Genomic DNA, 23,580 nt, shown 5'->3' on the forward strand with positions numbered 1-23,580 from the left:
TCACTTACACTATGGTGGTCAGTTTTAAGGGAGGAAACTGGAGTGCTCGGAGTAAACTATCGACCTTTGGCAAGTCACTAACGAACTTCACCACACGCAGATATAAAAGTGCACACAAAATTGGCGGAAGTCAAGTGGTCCTCAACGAACATTAGACTGCCCAAAAGCCCACACAAAGGTCGGTTTTTTGTCACCTCACCCCTTTATATACGAACATACGGCATACAAATTCCCTGTGAACGGTCGGGATTGAACCTGAACTTCAACGGACCACAAATTATGACAAGAATCTTGCATAAGGTTTGGGTACAGAAAAAATGCAAAATGTTTCATTCTTCATATGTGATGTTCATTTAATTTCAATTCTTGAAAAACACCATGCAGGATGGTACAATGTCACTGATGTCTTTGGGAGACATATTTCCGACTCCTGTTATAAACAAACATATCAACATAACAGTTACCAGATTAGCACTTGAGCGATGACCTATATAATAAACATTTTTATACATCTTGAGACAAAACAAAATATATCTTTGGCAAGAATAACAGGCTTAACTATCCAGAACTGTCAGGGAACTTGTTTGTACACATTTGTGCCTGCGTCCATTATATACAGTATCTTTTAGGTATATATTCCCCGGGCGATCTAGACATGTTTCAGCGTGGTCTCCTCTGAAACCAATCTGCGCCGATCCTGTTATTAACATACTGAGGCACACCACGTTTGTCATCGACTTTAAACATAGTTCCTTTCTGATCACAGTAGTCAAGTAATGCGATACAACCAAAATAATCAGTAATGACACATAGACGGCTTTCGCGGTGATGTAGGAGCCTCTGGTTTAAATGACCACAGTCTCGTCTGTGCAAAATAAGCTTGACAGATTCAAACCTATGGAGGTATATCGTGCAATCCGATGAATCGGTTTAAGAGTTGTTAAGGCTGAAATTACAACCAATCACACTCCACGGCACAATAAATTTATGGCAGTGAGAATAATATCTCATCGGGCCATGTCCAACGTCAGATTCACTCTCTACGTCATGCGCTCGGATTCACTCTCTACGTCATGCGCTTATACGGTAACCTCTGAGGTCACCGCGAGAAGACCGTGACGTCGAGAGAACATTACTTGTCATCACTACTGGACTGGTGATCACTGTTTGCTACTGGATCCACGCTTGATTCCTTAACGAAGCTGTTTCTCCTAGATCTTTCTATTGGATTTCTTATAACTGACAGTCTTCACGGAGTGCTAGATGAGGACAGCTAGACCAACACTTTTATTGTGCCTTCTTCTAGCAGCTGCCTGAATGGATTTCTTGAATAGTAAGACTGGGGTACTGTCACTATATATTCGTGGAAGAATCTGCAACAAGGGAATAAACAATAATTCATTAGTTTTCACTAAAGACAGCTTCGTCAAGATTTCTCAACCGTATACCTGTTGGTACAGGTAGCTAAAACGACATATTCATGTCTGTATTGCTGTTTGTACCACACAAACACCATTCAACTCATGTCACTGGAGTGCAATTTTATGTTGCTGTATAGGAACATACCAAAACAAAAAGTAAAATGAATAATGTTTACATCACTTTGACGAATAGATGTTGTTACTTATGGTTTGTTCTTCACAGTATGTGTATGTCTACATTTTCAGTTAAAAGCTGAACATCTTTAACGTGTGACATTCTCACCTAAATCTTCAAGTTCTATTGAATAACTTCTAGAATCTGTCCTCGACCAGTTTCTGCTCTGTTTCGCCATCTTGGATTTGTCGCCGAACGGTTTCATATAATACGGCGGAAGTGACATTTGAGACTGAGATCTGTTCTCCTCACACAAAAGGTTCTCCGGTAAACCCGTGTGCAGTGACACAGGTCTGCTGCCTTGGGGGACGTTCGTTTGTCCGTCCGTATGTTTGCTCCCTGGCTGCTCGCGCTTGTGGAGACTCTTTCGAAAGACTGTCATGTCGTAGTAGTGATTCTCTTCTTTGTATTTGTTTCTCGGGGACGGATGTCTAAAGCTGGACAGTTTCAGCGCCTTCTCTTGCTGACTTTCGGACACTCCTTCCGAGGGGCGTATAAACCTGACGTAATCCTCTCCATGGGAAGTGTTCCACTGAGTTCCTAAAAGAAGACAGAATGAATGGTGTGGATGAGTGGTTGACTGAATGTGTGATGAAATTATAACTCTGTAACATATTCACGGGTGACCGCTTCAGTGCGTGGTAAACTAGTTTAGTTTCACGGTTTGAATGGGTGCTTTTAATCTAGTTTCCTTATGATGTGCTTATTTGACCATGTAGCGTCTCCATTACTTGCATACATTATATTGCATGATCATGCACATAACGAAACCGATAAGAAAATAGGCAACAAAACATTGTATTGTAGTGAAAATACTAGTTGCATTGTAGTGAAATCAAAGTTGCAATAAAAAAAGACTTACCAGGATGGTTGGACACCTTGATTTTGTCGTTGAGATCGTCATCACTTCCGCCTCGCCCGCTGTCACTGTTCGTCAGTGTGTCGCTGGAGTTATGACTGTGTCTGACCTTGTTATTGTTCTGTACACAACCGAAAATAGCACACGTGTTATTGTCTTGTGCACAATAAAGAACTGCGAATGCGTTATTGTTCTGCACTGAACACGACATAATAACGGCAAATATGTTATTGTTTAGCACACAACAGAAGAACTGCAAATATGTTATTGCTTTGCACGCAACAGAAGGAGGGCAAAAGAACTTTCAATCAGCGTGTATAAAACTTCTGTTTACCTGTAGCTATGAGCTGTTTATGTAGCGTATGTTTATGTCTTTGCATTAAGAAAAGTGGTCTTTGTCATAATTGCCTGATAAAGCTGTGAGTAACTTCTAACATAAATCCAACTCTGTCATTAAAACTGGAGTTTCCATAAGTAACTAGAACAGCCATTATTAGGAATACTGGATTTTCGTTCAGTACAGTAAAGAGTAGATTAGTGCCTTCCACTGACATGGCGTAGGACAAATTTCAGTGAAATCCTACACCGTAGATTGTAGCCGATCTGTTCTCTTACCTCTAAATACAGCTGTCTAAACTCGTCCTCGATACGATCAGAAGGCCTTAGTGGGTCATAATTTTGGTCAAGGTAAGCCGTGTCCAGAATCTGATGGGGAGAAAATTCAGTACAGCATTATTACCAGACCTATTTGGGCTCAGCAAACTACAATGCAGGCAGTGTTACACTTTTTGAATCATCAAAAACAAACACCAAAATAGTTGACGGGAGCTGCCAAAGCATTACACTGGAGTCGAGCCGTGGATATAATGCTGTATATTGCCACTTTAACTGAATTATTCCAGAGTTCAGTCAAAGTGGCTGCCCACCTATTTGTTTTCAGTCAAACATGTAGCGAGTCATCTAATTTTCACCAGAGACCAATTCAGTTAAGAAAAATATAGCCACATCCAAACTAATGGTCGTATAACTGCGTGTGTTATTTTACATATTGTGCCGTGAGAATGGACTGTCATTCATGCATATGCATGAGTAATTAGCTATCTTTTTAAGGTAATTTTAACGCATACGCAAAAATATACTCTAGACAGATATGTTTTGCAAATATGTTATGGCTTTGCACGCAACAGAAGGAGGGCAAAGGAGGTATAAAGGAAACGGTGATGAAATGGGAATGGTCTAAACAAAATACAACTATAGATAGGATAAACTCTAATACAAGACCTGCACCCTTTCCCATGATCTTCACAGAGTGGCACTTTACCACTAACAAACACCTTCATAGCACTTTATATATGACTACCGCTGACAATATATTTTCCTTAACAATATTTTCTGTTAACACAACCCTGAATTAAAATTTGAATTCTCTTTTAATGGCACACAAAACGTTATCTTGTTCAATAAAGTCGCTCCAAATATTTTTGTGGTCAATTTCCTGCCAGAAGTCAACACCCGGCAGGCCTAGCTGTCACTGGATCACGGAACTTACCGAGCTTTATCGGAAAAACAATTACAGTGATCGAACGGATTGTTTTAAGCTCACAGTTCTGTGTAAGTATTTGCCTTTGACGCCAGTGGCTGAATTGTAAACAGGACTTTCCAGATGGCTTAAAAAGGCGGGACAGAATACATCCCAATCTCTACATGAGAAAACCAGCACCCAGTCGATCAGCTGTGTTTTCTTACTTTTAAAATATAGATTCACCTTTTTGTGTATGAATACTCTCCGGTGATCAGTGACAACACGCAGTGCTTTATAAATATTAATCTTTAGGTTGATGCTATAATACTTGCCGCTTTCACTAATATAAAAGTGATAGAATTTTCAAGGGAAATATATACAACCTTGCTTAAATTCAGCTTTGAAAATGTGAAAAGTCCTTTCTACAATAATACCATATAATAAGCACATTTTATATTTCGGTGAAAAATATTTTGCTGCCGTCAAAACGCTTTTCAATCACTGTATGCTCAATGAGATCTGTAAAATCCGAGCAAAATAAAAACCAAAATATCCCAGCCATGGCTATAGTATTATTCTTTAATAATATTATCAGAATTTGGTCATTTAATTATTCTAACTCTTTTGTTATTTTCCGTGATTTAAACGTCTTTCTCTTTAACAGTCTGCATCTTTGGCTGTCTGTAACATGTTGTTGTCTACCTTGGTCACTCGTTTTCCACTCACGTAGAATGTTAACCTTAATATGTGATCTGTCCATCTAAACCAAGACTAGATTATATTATATTGGTGCACGCTGATTATATTTTTTTCGTTATCATTATTATTGTTTTTTTTTCGGTTTTGTTGATATTTTTTATTTTCTGCTTTTTGTAACTATTTACACACAAGAAAATTTTTTTTTAAAAAGTTATGAAACAGACTCGAGGCTAAATTGTCAACATTTGTCTTATATTTAATTAAGTCTCGATTCCATTTCCATTAAAGTCTGCGGCTAAGAAACTCAGGTCAGTTAATCTACATATGATTGAGCTGTCTTTGCCCATGCCTTTCACCTCGCTTGACGGAGCCGTCACTTTACACACCTGTACACAATTGGTTTGTCTTACACCTGAGCTATCTCATTAAGGATAAATAAACTCCTCTTAAGATAAGATCAAAGGCAGTTTATCAGCTGGGGAATCTGTACCCGCATCTGGATGGGTCATACCCGCGATTGAATTAATGAAGATGCATCACTTGTCAGCATCTCGCACCTGCGAAGCCCTGGCAACCCGTTCCTTTTCCGTTATCACCATATATACGTAAACTTACACACCGCTGTAATTGTTATATTATATGGCTCGCTGCTTTATACTAATGTCTTACTACTTCATAACGACATATAAAATGCTAATTATTTCTCGCATGAAATATTAAACATGAAAAGCGTAAAAAAAATAAGATCTTTCTGAAATGCGTGGATGAGTGATGTTTTACATCATATACACTTGTGCTGAGCTCGTAATGGCGACAAGCAAGTAGTACAAACTATATATGTAGCACCTGTGATGATAAACGAATTTCATTGAGTGCACTAAAGACGTTCAGTTATAACAAACTTACGGAACAAGCACGGTCGTATGTTTTTCACAAATATTATAGATATATTAGAATATATGTTGTTTTAAAAAATATTATTGGACGATACTCAAGTGTGAAGAACTGACCTACAAATTGCATGAAAAAAAATATTTACCTCTAATTGGGCTGGGTCTGTGACCGTATGTCGTTGTTGTTGTGATCGGAAGAGGTAGCAGGGCGCCATGTTGTTTCGCCCCTGAGAGTCTTCACTGATGGCGAAGCTGACATCCTTGCGTAATTCATCCAGGCACGTCACCGTGGACAAATCAGACTGCTGGGAAGTCTTCGAGGCAGTGGATGAGCTTCCACGACGGTGCATGATCTTTCTTTCTTCCACCTCAGGAGGTTGGTTTCGCTTGCTTTCGCTTTGTTTCCGAACCACACATATCCCAATAAGAATTGCCAGTGACACGATAACTGTTATAGCCACGACAGCGATGACGATCGCCATGTTTGACGACCTGGCATTTACTGTCAAAACTGTTCCATTAACTGAGGTGATTATAACATTCAAAATCTGCTTCGCCAAGTTCACGGGCTGTCCATTGTCTTTGACCAATACTGTCACTTCGTAGCTATCTGCGCGGCTTTCATCCAAATCCAAAGCTAGTCTGATGATTCCGCTGCTCTCATCAATATACAGAAAGTCAGTAGCTTCCGCGTCTTCGATCGTATACGTCAGACGTCCGTTTTCTTCGACGTCACGGTCAGTAGCGCTCACTGCTGCCACAAAAGTATCAACCCGCCAAGATGTGACGTAGACAGAATTGTTCACACGTGTGGGGTAAAGTATGACTGGTACATTGTCATTCACATCACCGATCTTGATCACAACGGTGGCTGAACTGCTCAAAGGAGTATCACCTCTGTCGGTTGCCATGACCACCAGTCTGTACTCGTCCTTCTCTTCTCTGTCGAACCGTTGCACAGTTTTGATGGATCCGTCCGTTTGGGACACCATAAATACTCCGGATGGTGCAGTGGATTCTAACAGAGTAAAATAGAACTCACCTCCAGGTCCCGAATCCGGGTCAGTTACCAATAGAGGCCTAAGGTCTGTGTGAACGTATTGGTTTTCTGTAATGAGCACCTGGTACACACTTTTGCTAAATTCTGGAGGGACGTCATTAACGTCAATCAGCGTCAGTTCTAACAATGACGTTGATGTCAGTTTTGGTGCTCCATTGTCGATAGCAACAATTTGCACGGATATAGTAGCGTTTGTTTCTCGATCCAGTCTGTCTTTCGCGACGATTATGCCGGTGGAGCTATCAATTGACAACACGTCTTCTCTGTGGTTAACCAGGCCGTACGTAATATTGGCGTTCTCTCCCACATCTGCGTCAGATGCCGAGATTTGAATTATTCTTTTCCCCAAAGGGAAGTTTTCCTCGATAGACATGGAGTATTTGGCTCGCTGGAACTCGGGAGAATGGTCGTTTTCGTCCTTCACGGAGACTAACAGCGTATTTGCTGCCTGAAGAGAAGGGACACCATTATCATCACAGCTAACGCTCAAGTTGTACTCCTCTATCGTTTCTCGATCAAGCCTGGACAAGAGGATAATTTTGTATTCCTTCTCAGACATTCTTTGCAGACTAAACTCGGAGCTGTCCATACGACAAACGATCTGCTGAGTGTTCTCACTATCCAAATCTTTGACGGATACATGGGCCACAAAGGATCCGGGTTTAGCAAATTCGGACACCAAAGCATGATCGCCGCCAGCCAGAAGGTTAAAGGTGATATCCGGTGGATTGTCGTTAACATCCAACACATTAATTGTCACAAGCGACTGGGAGGACTTGGGTGGAACTCCGGTGTCTGTGGCTTCCACTATTAAGTGATATACATCGGAACTTTCAAAGTCAACTGGTCCGATGACTTTTATTGCCCCAGTAGTTTTGTCCACACTAAAGATAGAAGCAATTTTTGAAGCAGATCTTACGTTAAATCTGTAAGTCACCTTTCCGTTGACGCCCACATCGCGATCGTTTGCTGTAACTCGTAAAATTTCCGTGCCAAAATTAACATTTTCCTTAACGGTAACGTTCCACATAGGCTTGGAGAATACCGGAATATGATCATTGCTGTCGGCTACAGTTATATTGACAGATAAGGTTCCAGTCAACGAAGGAGTACCGCTGTCCTTAGCAATGACTTTCACCTGGTAAAAATCCACCACTTCTCGGTCCAGTTTATCTTTTACAACAATACCAATGTCTGTGGATCCATCCCAGTTTATCACCACACTAAGTCCAAACTTCCCCTGCCCTCCTGCAGGAGAGAGCTCGTAAGTCACTCGGGAGTTATTCTCCGTGGTGTCTGAGTCTGTGGCTGCTGGTAATGGAAATGTTGTTTCAATCGGGGTAGATTCGGGGATAGACACTTTAACCGTGGAGCTGTGAAACGTTGGTGTGTTGTCGTTTACATCATGCACGTGAATTCTCACGCGCAGAATTTGGACGAGTTCCAGCTCGGCGGTAGCCGACTGCACTGCAACATCCAAATTGACTGGGCATGCACCAACCACGCACAAAACTTCTCTGTCCAAACTCTCTGTGGTGCTGATTTCACCCGATTCGTGGTCTATTGAGAAAAATCGGGATTGGGAATTATTTGGGCTGACAAAGTTGAACTGGACTTCAGAGAGACTTCCCAACGAAGCTTCCAAATTACTGTCCGTGACGGGATTCCCAATGACATCAGCGTCACTTCCTTCAGTCACATAGTATCGTAGTTCTGCACCAGTCACAAAACTGGTGTTCAGCAATATTAATAATAATAGCACAGGGCAGCCACATAACCCACCTGTTATCCTCATCTTGAGGTATGAAAGCTTTGCGTTCAGCACCTGTATTTTCCGGACGTCATACCACAATTTCTTCCCGTTGTATGGGGAATATAGCTTCAGCTTCCGTATATCCAGAGTTTGGTTACTGTAAGATCAGAGCAATGTTCTCTACGATCGGGCGAGCTATCGTGTATGGGTATTCCGGCTGTGTGGTGACAAATTCCGGCCAAGAGTTGCTACAATCCGTCCAGTTGCCCGAGTAAACAACGGGGCCTAGCACCGCTCTCTGTCACCGACCTGTCTGAAGGGAAAACAGACAAACTGTTTATAGGAGCGTGAGCCGGGAGGATTAGCCGTGAAGAGAAAAACGTTAATCTAACTTCCTACAGCACGTCCCTCTGACAACGTCAACGGCCCCGTCAGTGTTAACTTGATGTTAAACTATCTCCAGTGAGAAAAAAATGATTTCTGCTGGAGTCGATTCCCAGGGATTTATCAATAATCTAAACCTGCACAGCTCAACTTTTTTCTCTGTCACCTATATAGGATGTCTTTGCTCTAAGCCGAGTTTTTTCAGCAATGCAACTTGTCGTAAATTCATCCGTGGTTATAAATGAACGGGTCAGGCCATAAGATTAAATCAAAATGACTTCACGGTCTGTCAGTTCTCATGGAAAATCTGTAGATCGCAGCATGGGTGCTGTTTGGAAAGAAGTGAACGTAGTATTGAAGCGAACTGAAAAAGCTCCGCCTTTCTAAAAAGCACATGCTGGTCTCAAACGTCAGTCAGGGGCATTAATTGTGAAACAATAAGATCGAAGTGAAATCATAACATACCTAATCCTTAAGCCAATATCGTCACCTTTAAAACATAATAACATTACGTCCCGCTGAGGGTAGACACCTTTGACTGAATAGAAGTACAACTGCTGTAAAAACAGCTCCGGACTTATCTCTAATTTGAGCATGTGCCTATGTCATCAGCCACCGTCTGCCGTGCGCATGGCATATACCCCAGAACTGTGACAAGTTCCCCTCCTCGCGGCCCAACACGTGTTACCACACTAATTTATCTTTTGTCAATTTAATTTTAATTTTAATTACTCCTGCTGTTTAACTTACCTGTGCACAAGGCAACCTTAGTGATGTGTTGTCTATACTTGTACGCACCATATAGTAGCTGCTTTCTGTTCTCGGTAACAGACGGTCCTCGTGCAAAGCGGCTTACCTGGCGAATGATGGGGATAGAGAAGAGACTATTAGATAGGACACAATACACAGCTCATCGCGATTCGGGTCGAATGCGGCCGCCTCCGGCCATCCATCTAGTCCATGATTTATAATTTATGCAACCCCTCGTTAGATAGTCACAGATAAAATGGAAATAAAGCTATAAGAAAGCTTTTTACCCCTCCGAAATTTCGGTCCTTTTAGTCTCTGTAAAACATGCTAATCAGCAGGTGTCGTCGACGAATCTCTGATAGACTTGTAATTGTTGGATTGCCTTACGGGCTCCGAGCCAGCTATAGCGCTGTGTATCTATATAGCTAGAGCCAAATCATCCTATGTGTGCACCACTTACACATCAAGAGTAAGATCTAAGTAACTGACCACAACGCCCGGGGTACATAGCGGTCTAGTTCCGTTATTAGTCGTCGTCTTCGGTGGAATATTCACTGAGGCAGTTAGAGGGAAAGGTTTGCTCTTAAACTGGGATCGGGAAAGTCAAACACCGGCCACTATCGATTAGCGTATACCCTGTGTTCTCAACACCCGGCGTTCCCACAGCCCAGTTCCGTGCCCCTCAATTAGCAACACATCGGTAACAAATCTGAATAGATCCGGGGGTAACAGACCTCAGTCACATACGCTTTAGTGTGAAACGTCTTCTTTTGAAATCCTATCCCGAAACTGTCGATATCCTTAGCATGTTAAGTGTAGCGAAATTACGATAAGTGTATACTGTGTCATATACGTCAACCAACCGGGGCAATCATGCCACTTATGGTCTGGTAACTACAATGTGGAACATACAGCAATACTGACACGTCGGTATGGCACTTTTGCAAATGGTAGAATTTTGAATGGAATCAAGAGGCGAATCTCCGCTTGAATTAATATGCAAAGTTTCACGCGACACACCAATGTCTGAGGGTTGTTTGCATAAAGAGTCTGCGCGTGAGATCACTTTCAAACTGCAGTTAGAAATACAAAGTCGCGCCAAAAAAAACCCCAAAAAACGTGAAACAATAATTGTATATATAGCTCATAAAGGGAAAAGGCAGATTTTTTTGCATAACAGCGCGTTTTCAACAAACCAAAATTAATTTCATTAAAAAATCTGCGTTATGTTTCAATTCGTCTCATGTAGACATTTTTTTTATTGAAAATCAATTTTGGACCAATGCATTTGTGATAAACGGTTATCGGATACATGCATCCGTGACGCAATTATGCAAGAACTTCTTTTTGTAATGCTGTAAGCGTCTAATTCGCGTGTATATAAATGTATGTAGCATACCTAAAAGAACTCAGTGAAAAAAAACAAAACTTATAATTGTTGCTGGTTAAAGTTTAAACGTGATCAACAACTCAACTCTGATAACATTAATTTATCAATATTTATAAACAGTTTGATAAGATAGTCTGACGACGGCTGTACCACTAGAATAGAATACTGCGCATGCTATGTAAACACTACATCAAAAGGTGTTTAGCTCTGATTAGTTTGTGTCTATAGCTAATTAATTCAATTAAGTAAAGCAGGTAATACTAATGAGAGACAATAGTAGAGGTTAATCTGACAAACTGTCTGTGTAGAAGTATTCGTGAGGTGTTACCCAGTCTAGACATCGTGGGGTTCACTAACACGTTCAATGGTCACAGCCGTCTTGGGAGATTCGAGTGTTATAGTGGGAGGGTTACATCTTGAGTTGGGAGATAAAGAGATCTTTAGTTGGACGGGGAGGGGTAGGTCGTGAAAGGGTGGAGAAGAAGAGATTTTGTGGAGTTCTAGGACTCAAATTAAGATTGTACTGAAGAATAAATGGTGTATATCACAGATGTATACCAGCATAAGCATGGAACATTCATTACTGAGAAGTATCGCGTGAATAGGACATTAGAAGATGACCCCACTATTTGCCCCAGTGGTTTGCTAATAAACAGATATATTAATAGCTTTCCTTTAAACTCCGACATCATTAACAAGTTTCGAAGCTGTCTAGCGAGAAGGGAGTTATCTGATATCTAACGATGTTATATCATACATTTCCGTTTTAAGTACGCGTCGCGAGCACACATCACTGTCTTCGTATTCATGATCATCCGTAATTTTAAACTGTGATAAGATTTATTTACCGTTAACTTTAATAAGACTTGTAGAATATAGAGAATTGCATGTTTGAAGACAGTTCACATCAGATTCTAACACAAACCTCACAATACCAGCGGTTTGAATACATGCTGCTGATCAGTTGCATTAATTGTGAAACCTGAAATTTTAGCATTTTGCATGACTAGATTTCAGAAGTTTTTCTATCACCGATGAAAAGAATTTGTGAAAGAGAAGTTTGCATATGAGCAAAAAGTTCAAATTCTAATAAACAGAATCCCAACAAGTCGACACTTCAGTTGAACTCCTGCTAATGTTCAGCTGCCCTGATTGTGCATTCTGAGAATTGACGTGTTACGTAACCAAGGGGTTATTTAGATGTAAGCATATTGCATGACTTGATTTCAATTTTTTTTCCATTATAGGTAAGAATAATATTTTGCTTAGACGAAAGCAGCTGTCGAATCAATAAAACAAAAAGACGATGTAAGTTACTGGTACTTGAGGTTATGATGCGTATTGGCTAATGCAGGTGCGCCTTCTTGGCACGGGTGACATGCGGCTAAGACAATGCCTGGGAAATCTGCACCCTCTCCAGGTGTCACATGTCCCTACAGGCCCTTCTCTTAGCGCCGTACCTTTAAATGTGACGTGTACGCCCATCATCGTCTCTCTGTGTGAAAGTGACATCGGTAAACAACGGCTCGCTTGCGCACACAGAGATAGGTGGTCAGGTAACAATGAATAGAGCAGCAATTTTTCAGTAGCCTAAAAATCTACATTTGTGTACTTACCGTTTCTGAAGAGGTTGTGGGCATTTAGTGTCACTTAGTATACAAGAGTTTTGAGACATGTGCATAAGTTCTCTATTCGCAGGAAACTGTACACTTGTCAACAGCGTTAATGTAAGACAGAGGTGTGAGGGTGGGGGGACATGACAAAAAGAAAAAAAAAGAAAAATGGAAGTTTAAGAATGACATAATTATATAAACTCATTAATTTAACTTCTGCGCACATTCTCTTGTTTTATATTTATCTTGTTCAATACAAATTATTATGTATCTGAGAAGCATTAAAATAACATGGAGAAACTTTTGCTTTATATGATACGGAATTTGAACAGAACCGTAACTGTGTAGCAATTCCAAACACATACTTAGCCACTGCACTGAAGAAACTTCCCGCTTCCATATATGATGACATGGCACCAGCATCATGCCCACTGCTGAATATCGTACGTAAAATTATATATGTATATAAATATATCTTGTGCTCCTAGACATCCGATGTACATATTAACTGACGATACACTCGCGTCCTACATTCGCCGTCTTTTGACGCGTTATCCATCAAAAATCATAAAATATAATATGAACGCCTATTCATTTCTCAATCCTAATCAATAGTGTATCGAAACATCTACGGCAGATATCCGGTGTCGTTATAATTTCCCCGAGGACGCGGCAGCGCGGACCTTTGTGAAGACAGCGGTTTATCAGTTCGGTAAGCGTATCAACCTTCGAAGAAACAATGTGACATTTCATAAGGGGGTTTTCTGCGCTTCATAAACTAACCCTGTGAAGTCTGCCTGGTCTTATATTTAAGGCATGTATATTACCATACGGGCTGTTTGAAGATGTCCTCGAGTTAGATTCACTCATAAATTAATCATGGCTAAGCGGATTGGAGACATTCTTTGGTCAATGTCCCTTGTCTTTAAACCTGTTCTACACGGAATAACGCCCTACCTTTGATGTCTACAGACACGAGAATATAAGCATAAATACTGACCTACGCTGGCTGCAGGTTGATACCTCATCCAGTCCTCTTTCCTAAAACCTGGGTTTATAGATCTGGATTGCAATCTGATTTGTTTTCCACATGCGGAAACGCTTTGACCCCCCTCCCCGTTTTTTTATCTTTTAATGTAACACGTATAAGGATTGTTAATTTAGGCTCTACTTCAACATGTGGAAAAAATGAATAGCACTGTTAAGGAGTGTTGTGAATCACGTATGTGCAGCTATTACATCGCTATAAACGGTTACTTCTTCGATAATCTCAGATATAGCGTGCCATAGTGTTCGGCAACCTACGCCAATTCGATTGCGGCTTTAAGTCTGGAGGGTCGTCAGGTAGCTATATTCTTTGCCAAAGGCGGTGGTTGCCTCCACCCATAAACCTGTCTAGCCCTCAATAAATGAAAATCTTTGTAAGGTGCTAAGATATAAACCGCACAGAGGACGTTGGAAAATGCCAGGTTTCCCCAGGTAGCCAAAAAGGCTCGTGACTTTACAGAGCTGCAATCAGGCAACCTCATCCGCCACAATAAAGAGTGACTCTTTAGGCAACAGGAGAGTTTGAGTTAAAACTTCTTTTATCGTTGAAGTCCTAATGTATCATATGACCTGTAAGATGTTAGGCAACTATTTTTATAACATTTACTATAACACAGGAATCTGACAAAAAGTTTTACAAAAAGTAATTTAAAGTATAGAATGGATGGAAGAAACCTGAAGAGCTGAACGTTTGTGAACATCAGAAGTTCCTACAGGAAATTTGTGTCCTTGGAAAACAGTGAAACAGGTGATCGGTAAATTAATGTTAACAAAGTTTGTCCATCGTTTTTAACAAATCATATGATACAGTTGGATTGTTTTTACCTTTAACGACAAAAGAAACTCCCATACCGAGTGTGCCCTGATATATATCACAACATATCCTCTATGTAAGTCAACAATATATGGAACTGTCTCACAGTGAATATTCTTCTTTAATACAAAACCCCCTAAAGTTCCTTCACGAAACAACTCTTTCTGTATATTTATATATAGGCCCCTACCTGCACAATAATCTCGGACTGACTGATCGTTTATGAAATTGATTGTTGCTCTAATTTTGCTTCCCAGTTAAAGTACAAAAACTATAAAGTATAAAGTTTTGAATAAATCTTAGCCATGTATACTTTTCTTTATGATAGAAAATGGGCAGTAAACGAATTGAACCAAGCGTGATTATGTCAGAATAAATATTTAGTGCTTTTTTTAACTTCCATCACATATATTAACGTGTGGCGATATTCCTTTGTTGGGGTCATCCTGTTGGGGACATCCTTTATGCAAAGGTGCTTCCTTTTTATATATTCTCTAAACAGCTACTACTAAATGGGTCTTGCATGTGTAATTATTGCAATCAAACTTAACAAAGTCTGATGTTTAAGAATGAACACCTGACTGATAAATAATTACATGCTTGGCTCGCTCAAGGCGATCCCCTTAAATCTGAACACACATAAGTTTAACTAAGCTGTTCCGATAACAGGGATGAATATCACGTTTAGCGCGCCTTTTCGCCAAAGTAGCTTTAAACCGGACTAATGCTGGTACGTCAGTTGAGCAGATAACGTATTGGCCTACTGTACAACGTTATGGCCGCTGTGCGTGTATTCCAAGTCCATCTGAATAAGTCTCCGACCAGCAAATCCTACATATTGTTTGTGATTTAATCAGCTATAATTAGATGGTAGATAAATGCTATCGTTTATTGAGTTGAGATGGCTGAGCGCTCTGTTTACTCTACCGAATAATCATAAATTAAAATTGGAGATTTATGCAAATTTAAAATGGGAAACTGACAGGAGCAGTAAAGGTCCTCCAGGATGACATGCAGGCATAACTAGAATCTGACACAGCGGGCACTGGTGGAATGTAAATGTATATAGCTGAGGACGCAATGTACAACCTACGGACCAGACACCACTTTATGCCCTGATGCTGACAGGAGTAATTTATATGCTTACCTGGGGGCAAGTAAAAATTGTGGTAATTGCCTGTTGTAATCAATCTCCTCCTATCCCTGTAAAACTCACCGACACCGCACCTGTGAGATCAGGTGTGACTCGCTTAACAGCAAATCAAAATCACAGAACCGACACCATCACAAAACGCAATTTAATCATGCAGTACACATTATTTCTGTCGGTTCCATTTATGTTGAACAGATTTGGCGCGGTACACTTTCTCGCTCATTTTTTTTTTTTTGCTTTTTCTTTTTGTACTGCGTTGCAGAAAACAGTTTATCTGAAATTGGCATGCGGTAATGTTTATTAGTTTTGTGAACGAGTCTGACAGGATATTAATTAGTTAAATTTCAACAAATCTGAGTTTTGATTTTTTTTTCTCTATCATTATGTAAATTTCGGCCATCTGCTGGCTGACTGTAGCCATGTGGTCACTGAAGCCACGGGTTACCGTTCAGTTCGTGTGAACTTTTTGACATGCCAAGGACGCCCAACTGATTGCTGTTACAATTCAGTGGGAAAATATTAACCCGGCAAACTCAGAGTATGGATTTTTTTCTTTGCAAATTTGGAACTGCATACATTTAGACATGCGTCAGTCAAGACTATATGTCCCAGATAGCTTTTGAAAATCAATTTTAATCTAGATTTGTATTAGTTTGCTCCATATTAGTCTGACTTTTTTTTGGTTCAAGAACACAAGTATATGTCAAAATTATTATTTTATACAGAAGTGACGTATCAGGACTTCCTTCACAAATAACAGCCCTGTTTCGCACTTTAAAAAGTCACGTTTAACATTATAACAGTTTGTGTTTGAATGGCTCAACAAATTAACGGTCGGCTCACACCGTGCAATTTCATGTTATATACGCATAAAACTATTGGTATCAATAATAACAAAATACTGCAAGCTGCAGACAAATTACAATGTTCTGTTGATCTTTATATTGGGGTCACGTTTCAAAAACTGAATAAATCGATTCATCACAATTTTTCTCGTCCTTCCCATGGAATTATAATCTAAATAACGTCAACCCCCCCCCCCCGCCCCCAACCAAAATGATGTTTACAGAAATTAGAGTGAACTTTAAATCAAAGGGCAAGGTGCAATACAAACCTGAAAGCAACAAACAAATATAATAATGACATGAATATTATACACACTCCAAGAAACCCCACTCACTTCAACATGAAATTACCCTTTTTTCAGGAATAGGACGTTACATTTAAATTCTGTGCTTTCAGATATCTTCTGTCTTATCTCATGAAATGTTATTATACCACAAACGCAATGTTGTGTAGTGCGGAATCTGTTTTGATAGTCGCGTGCTCAATACAGTGAGAGCCCAAGGCGAGATTGTAACTATAGTATTGATGTATATTCGATAAACTGTCACCTATTATCAATAAATCATGATGGTCGCCCGTGCAACCTCGCAATTATAAATATATTCGAAAAGCGGGGGAAAAAAAGCATGGAACAATGGAAAGTTATGTTTGACTACAAACTTTTAAAGTTTCATTAATACAAGACGATATTGTCTTTTTGTACGTGGATATGTTTCGATCTAAAGCAAGATTTGGTGGGAATCCGTTTTACAATTGGGACGAGCCATCTGGCGTAAGACATTGTGGCAGTGATCCGCCAAACATACCCAAACACTGCCCACGGTGCAGCCAGCGGGGCTATACCCTGAGCTCTATACAATATTTACCTTTAATTATCCCTCCAAATGACAACTGTGCTCCGATGCAGTCGAACAATGGGCTATAGTTGGATTTCCTGTTATTGTTGTTCGGTGAGCACGCGTTTTTGAGAACATAGAAAATTAGGCGGTTTTAACTTTTAATGCCAGGTATTTGAAGAGGTCACGGGATCTTTGTCTGCTTGTGCAAAAGTCAGGAGTAAAAGCCACTAGTTGTAAAAGCTATAGCAGCCTGACGACAGAGTGGCGTCGGTGAATGCAAAGGCCCAGATTTCTATACATCAAAAGATCGTAGACCGGACGCCATTTTGGAATACAATCGAATGACGTCGAGTGTCAATTGCATAACACCGAAGTGCGAGATTTGCCAACCAATACAGACACGCGTGACAAATATACTCAAGTGGACAAATTATACGAAAAAAAAAACCTCTGAATAACTTGTGGGAACCAGTAATAGCGGAAATGACAAGTTTTCGGTCACTATGTAGAAGGGAAGTGATGTCCTGGGTGACAATGGCACCGGTGGTTTATTGTCCGTGGGCTGGTTACTTCTCATGGAATACCGTGTGACTATATGGCAATATAGTCCTTTCGTCACCAAGACACGCCATGGGAAGATGTCAGCTATATACGAGTCAAAAGTTAGCAGCTATATACTAAAGACCCCGTGGAACGTTTGCTTATAACATTGCAGGGGCAGTGGCTGATACCATTCGCAAGTCTTAATACCACTTGCGGCTCGATTATACCACTACAGGTATATATACTACTTGCGAATCCATTATACCTACAGCCCATGGCTTTTACGACTACGAAGTCAGATCATCTTAGCTGCAGTGTATTGCTCGCTTAATGCGGATGTTTGCTATATCTTATAAGCATACAACAGCAAAGCCTGAGAAAGTTAAATGAGTAAATGCAGTCGTCAAGATTTACAAATCAGTCATCAACTGATATTGGTCGATACATCAATTAGCAATTTGTCTGATCACCGTTTCTTCAGATATGCAATTTTGAGGAAGTAAGGTAGCATTAGTCATTTATTCATAATTCATAGTTTGGGCATGACCAAAGGAGACGGGAGTAAACTGTTGGGTGTCTGAGACATGCATATCCATACTGTACAATGCGAACTCGCGGAAAGTCACGCTTAAGGCTATAAACATACCCTCAAGGGCAAACATTACACTGATTGACGAAAGGAACTGACAGATCTGAGTTAGACTGAAAACACATAGCTTATTTCAGTAAAAACAATTGTCCAATTTCTTCACGTCTGTATAAAGACTATATTGTGAGCTTTGTCAATCGGCCATCCGTTATAACTTGTCCATATTTTATATGCAGCTGACTCAGAATAGCAATTTGTCATACAGTACATTGATTAACTGAAGATGCTTAGGCATTTTTTCGTTGACTTTTCATTTATGGCTATAAGGTATAAGTGTTTAGGATAACGTGCAGTTTTTAACTCCTTCTGGTGATTTGTCATTGCAACCAGATACACATGATGCATCGGTACGTCTGTTTATGTCACAAAAAACAAGTCCTAAATGACATCCACATTTGTCTTCTTAAAAGGCAGATTGTCATCACTTATATCCGTATGCATCATCTTAAAGATCGTTCGTGCAATTGTACAGTGAAGTATGCATGGGGCTTTATGGGGGTTCTAAGTCAGCCAATCACGGCGCAGTGTAACAGCTGGCTAGGACAAATAAGGTGTATGTATGTGAAAGAATATATCTCACTGACCACAGTGGCCGATATTCCCACGTAAATGAATTGGGCACGTGGGAACTTAATATATGAGAATTTTGTACTTTAATAAAATACATCTGTGAATTTGGGTTTAACTAAGTTTTACATATCATTGTTCTATCTATACATAGCTTCAGCGTCGTAAAAAAACAAGTGTGGATTTTTTTCTCTTATCTGTATTATCTTTTGTCTGTATTATATTTGTCTGGTGGAATAAAGAGATTTCAATATAATATACCTTACCGACGCTCTTTAGCAAAGGTTGCGTAAGCCACATATTCCCTTAAGCTGTTAATTTACATATCGCATTAAAACACCTATATAACATAATCAAAGGGATTTTATATGTGCTATGAATGACCCATTTACCGACAGTTTCTTTGTAGCATAAAGAAATTGGTATCGGTATATTAAAACCTTTCAAGTTCTTCACTTCTATGTCCGCAGCTCGGCATGTTAAATTATAAAATAGTAATATCACAGAGGAAACTGGCTCATAGTGACGGAATTTATAAATGCAGATTTAGCAATTTTCATCAACACCCCGCTGAGGGCGATTGTGTGTGTAGGGATTTGCCGTTATCAAACGCACGATTAACTTTTGAAAAACGGATTAATATTAATAACGGTACGTAGACTTCATCCAGGCCTGTGTAGTAACTCGGTCACATATCAATTAGCACAGCTATCAAGACAGGCATCGGCATAAATTACGCCGAAGGCCCCTTTGAAGTGGATATGGACGTAGAATTTATTCAACAGCCATTTTTTAACTTCTTAATCTCTTTAGATCACAAAAACTGAAATTCACATGGGTATTTTACATAGCGATACACGGCGAAACACGCGCAGGCGAAGTCAAGTCGTACAACATTGTCACCGCTGGTTAATCTGCAGAGACAGCTTGTGGACTCAAAAAATAATCTGTTAACTGTCTGTTATTTGACTGATGCTATTGAACGTATTCTTTTATTTTAACATAAAAAATGTGTCAACATTCAATATTATATCTACAATCTTTCTTTTAAGTTAACAGAATATAGATTAATGTTCGAAAAATTTCTAGCATCACTCAGACAAGTGAATTGCTGTTAAATTTAACAGATTGCATTTTGAGAGTGTACATGATGAGGAATGAGAATGTCAAGTCATTTTCTGACAGACAGTGCTTTGTCTTATATGTATATATAGCATTGCAAAAGATACAAGTTTAAACTACTGAATGATTATGACAAAACGCCAGATCGGCAATTTTGCAAGGCAGTCATATCGTGAAGAACAAACTATAACACTGACAGTATTTAAAGATCATGGTGTACTTCGAAGAGCTGACGGGATCTCTGACGAGAAGATTTTCCGATGGGTTAATGAGAAGTCAAATGAAGTCAACTGTTATCGCCAAACTGCCGAGGGCAGATTCGAACTCTACAACTATTACATCTGTGAAGGTTCAATGGCGATGGCACATACGCCCTCCCACTACACCGTTAAAGTGCTGATTTTTATCATCGCTATGTACGGAAAAGCATCAGTCTATCCCAACAGCCTGGTGCCTGTATCACATCGGATAGCACCTGCTGTGGCTGCCATAACGGTCTTTATACCGGAATCAACCAAAAGTTTACATTTAATGGCACTGATTAATGGTTTGCCTTAGGACTTCCAGCTGCTATTTGTTACGAAACGGCAAGTGAATTAATATTCAATATCTAAGTCTAAACTAGGATTAAGATAGATGTCTACCTTAATACCAGGTTTAAATAATTGTCAATTAAAATTCAGTCTAAAGTTATGTCCAAAGTCTTAGCTAACTTTGTGGAATAGCTCATAGATTGATAATACTAGATATACTTAAAGCAAAGTTCAACGTGTCCCTAAATATTAGGGGCCACAATGGATTTGTGTATTTTCTGCAGACTGTCATTTTACCTCACCACAGTATTTACTACAATGCAGACAATGACATCACTACAAGACACATACAACCGTGTATTATGTGTAATTCAAGAATCTTCGTTCCTCGTCTTTGTTCAAGGACATATATGTTTGGCACCGCACACTTTTTAAAATTAATGTCACATTTGATTGCAGTAAAATATAGATTAATTTGTTATCCAAAGACCTAAGTTGTTATGTGTAGAAAAACATATTATGTAAGAGTAGGATTAAACCCCAGTTTATGTGGCTAACAAGTAATTCGACATGTAAGCTCATGCATTCGGCAAAATGCATTTCACCATATCCTAATGAAATAAGTTCAAGCATGTAAGCCCTAGCTATAATACTGTAAGTGACAGTCGTCAGAACTCACCTGTTGTTTAGAATATGTTTATCCCAGGAAGCTGTTTCCTTGGCACTACAAGTTCGTCGAGATCAGTGGCATTTGCCTTTATACGATGCAGAGCTATTCCCAAACACAGTATTCACAGTTTCTACAGAAATACGGTGATAGTTCTCCTGGTGTCTCCTTGACAGTATCGCTATCGTTCAGTAGTCCTAGTGCATACAGAGGAATGCAGGTGTACCGCTTTCGATGATCTCTGAACGTCTTGTCACAAGAACTGTCAGCCGTCTACTGATTTACCTCCACATATCATGTAACCTATTGAGGGGCATGTTCTGGATGACAATATTGCGGTGTTGTTGTTTGGTAACCACTCCAGCCCCGCGGGGGTAAATGCCCGACCCCCCGACACGAAACAGGAGGGCTGCCACTTTGGCATGGCCTTTGTTCGCTCGTAAAACGGTCCATTGGCTCCGTTCACCATCGCCGAGGGTGTTCGGACACATTTCTTTCAATGATAGCCCTGAAGTCAAGTGACAATAGACTCACAAAGCAACTGGTATACTGCAACAAAACGCCCATTTGCACGTCTCCAATTGCTCTTTTATTTGCAAGGAGAGCCACTGATAGATAGCTCCTTGAACGACCATGGCCATTTTTACTCCTCCTGCATGAAACTTTCGCATAGGCTGGAGCTGCCCCCAACGGACCTCTGCATGCGTCCACGAAAGGCACTTCAATACGGTCAGGATTACAAGATTAGCTTACTGAACAAAACATTACAAACAACGGGAAGGCGTAGCAAATCTGTGTGCCCAGCTTAAAGCGTCTTGTCTTTGTTGGCAATGAGCGATACGACAATTAGAGAAGGGAATTTTTGATGAATCCACTGTTTATTCACGTGACGTTAGCGATTTGGCGGAATCTGCAGGAATGGAATCACACAAGCGGCTTGTGCTTATATCCACATCTTGGAAATAACGCACCCTTAAGTGCAATAGTAAAGTTTCTAAGAACAATGTAACCCAAAGGGCAATTACAATATTACAGTATTTGTAATCTGAATACTAAAAGTCAATTGTCTGTGCTCAAAGGCCATTTTTAGTCCTAAATTAAATATGTGAATGTGATCCTGAGAGCTTACATCCACATATACTTTGGTTACCCGTGGAAAAATTCTGTGAGTTAAAGTTCTTTAAAATATTATAATTAATAAAGAGCTAATCTTCAGTACTTTCAGTGTTATTTGTGATAAAGATAAATTTCAAAAGGAAACAGACGACTGGTATAGTTCTAAGATTTATGGACTTGAGGACATGACATATAGGCTGAAGCGAGCGCTTACAAGAACAAAATCATTGAAAATCGCCAGGTTTCCAAGGCTGTTGGGGTTTATCCCTATTGTTTCACAACAAAGTTCAAAGCTTGAACTTTTGCGAAGGAGGGTTTAATGTCAACGCTGGATTTGAAATCAATCAGGGGTTTCACTGATTAAGATTGTGTGTCGATTGGCGACGCGATTTTCGTGAAAACTGATACCGGATCATACAGAATGGGCACACGCCTTACACTTAGTATTGGTAACATATTGCTGTTAAGCATTGTGAAGGTATCAAATAAGATCGATATCTGGGTGCAGCTGGTCCGATGTCAACTCACAAGGAATCAAGGGGTGGGGCTTATAGAATTTGGAAATTCAGCAAAGAAAAACTTACAATGTGAAAGAATAAAAGGTCAGAATTCGATATATGTGCTAGTTATTACAACTGAATTCTTAAATAATTATATCATACTGTAGGGATGAATTTGTTAAGAGTTTAAGTGATAAATTCGACCAGAATTTGTAGATGGGACACAGGCCTATATGATGAAAGATCAGCATTGTCAGTTAAAATTATTTAGCTCACCCGGAAAGTTTTTTTACGCGATGGATTGAATTTATACCTCAGTTACAAACAACTTAGTTTTCAGTTGAAATATAGAATAAATCGTGTTTAATTGCATGTTATTTTCAAACATTGCCAAAGGATCTTTCACTTCGGTCACAACGAAGTAAAATTGAATAAAGACGGCATCCAATGAGGATTATGAAAGTTTTTAATTGAAAAAGAGCACTTACGTTACACACACACACATTAGGAGCATATATATTGGCTTCTATGAATTCCATTACTGATTTCATTATATGAGAATTATCTTTAATAGATTTGCATTCATCACTCTTAAACAGCTTTTCTATAGTGAAAACCAAACAGATGTACGGAGACATGTATATGTGAGATTGTCCCTATCCATG

At 39.7% G+C, this 23,580-nt stretch overlaps 1 protein-coding gene across 1 annotated transcript; it reads right to left on the bottom strand.

Annotated features, from left to right (window-relative positions):
• Window positions 1-1,353: 1,353 nt before the first annotated feature.
• Window positions 1,354-21,768, bottom strand: LOC135473344 (protocadherin gamma-A4-like). The gene is made up of 6 exons (XM_064753194.1): window positions 21,585-21,768; window positions 5,716-8,342; window positions 3,071-3,160; window positions 2,459-2,576; window positions 1,705-2,136; window positions 1,354-1,373 (listed from the first exon to the last, which is right to left on the bottom strand). The coding sequence occupies exons 1-6, from the start codon at window positions 21,766-21,768 to the stop codon at window positions 1,354-1,356; spliced, it is 3,471 nt and encodes a 1,156-aa protein (XP_064609264.1).
• Window positions 21,769-23,580: the final 1,812 nt, after the last annotated feature.

The sequence above is a fragment of the Liolophura sinensis genome, chromosome 8, assembly GCF_032854445.1.
Source record: "Liolophura sinensis isolate JHLJ2023 chromosome 8, CUHK_Ljap_v2, whole genome shotgun sequence".
Taxonomy (NCBI): domain Eukaryota; kingdom Metazoa; phylum Mollusca; class Polyplacophora; order Chitonida; family Chitonidae; genus Liolophura; species Liolophura sinensis.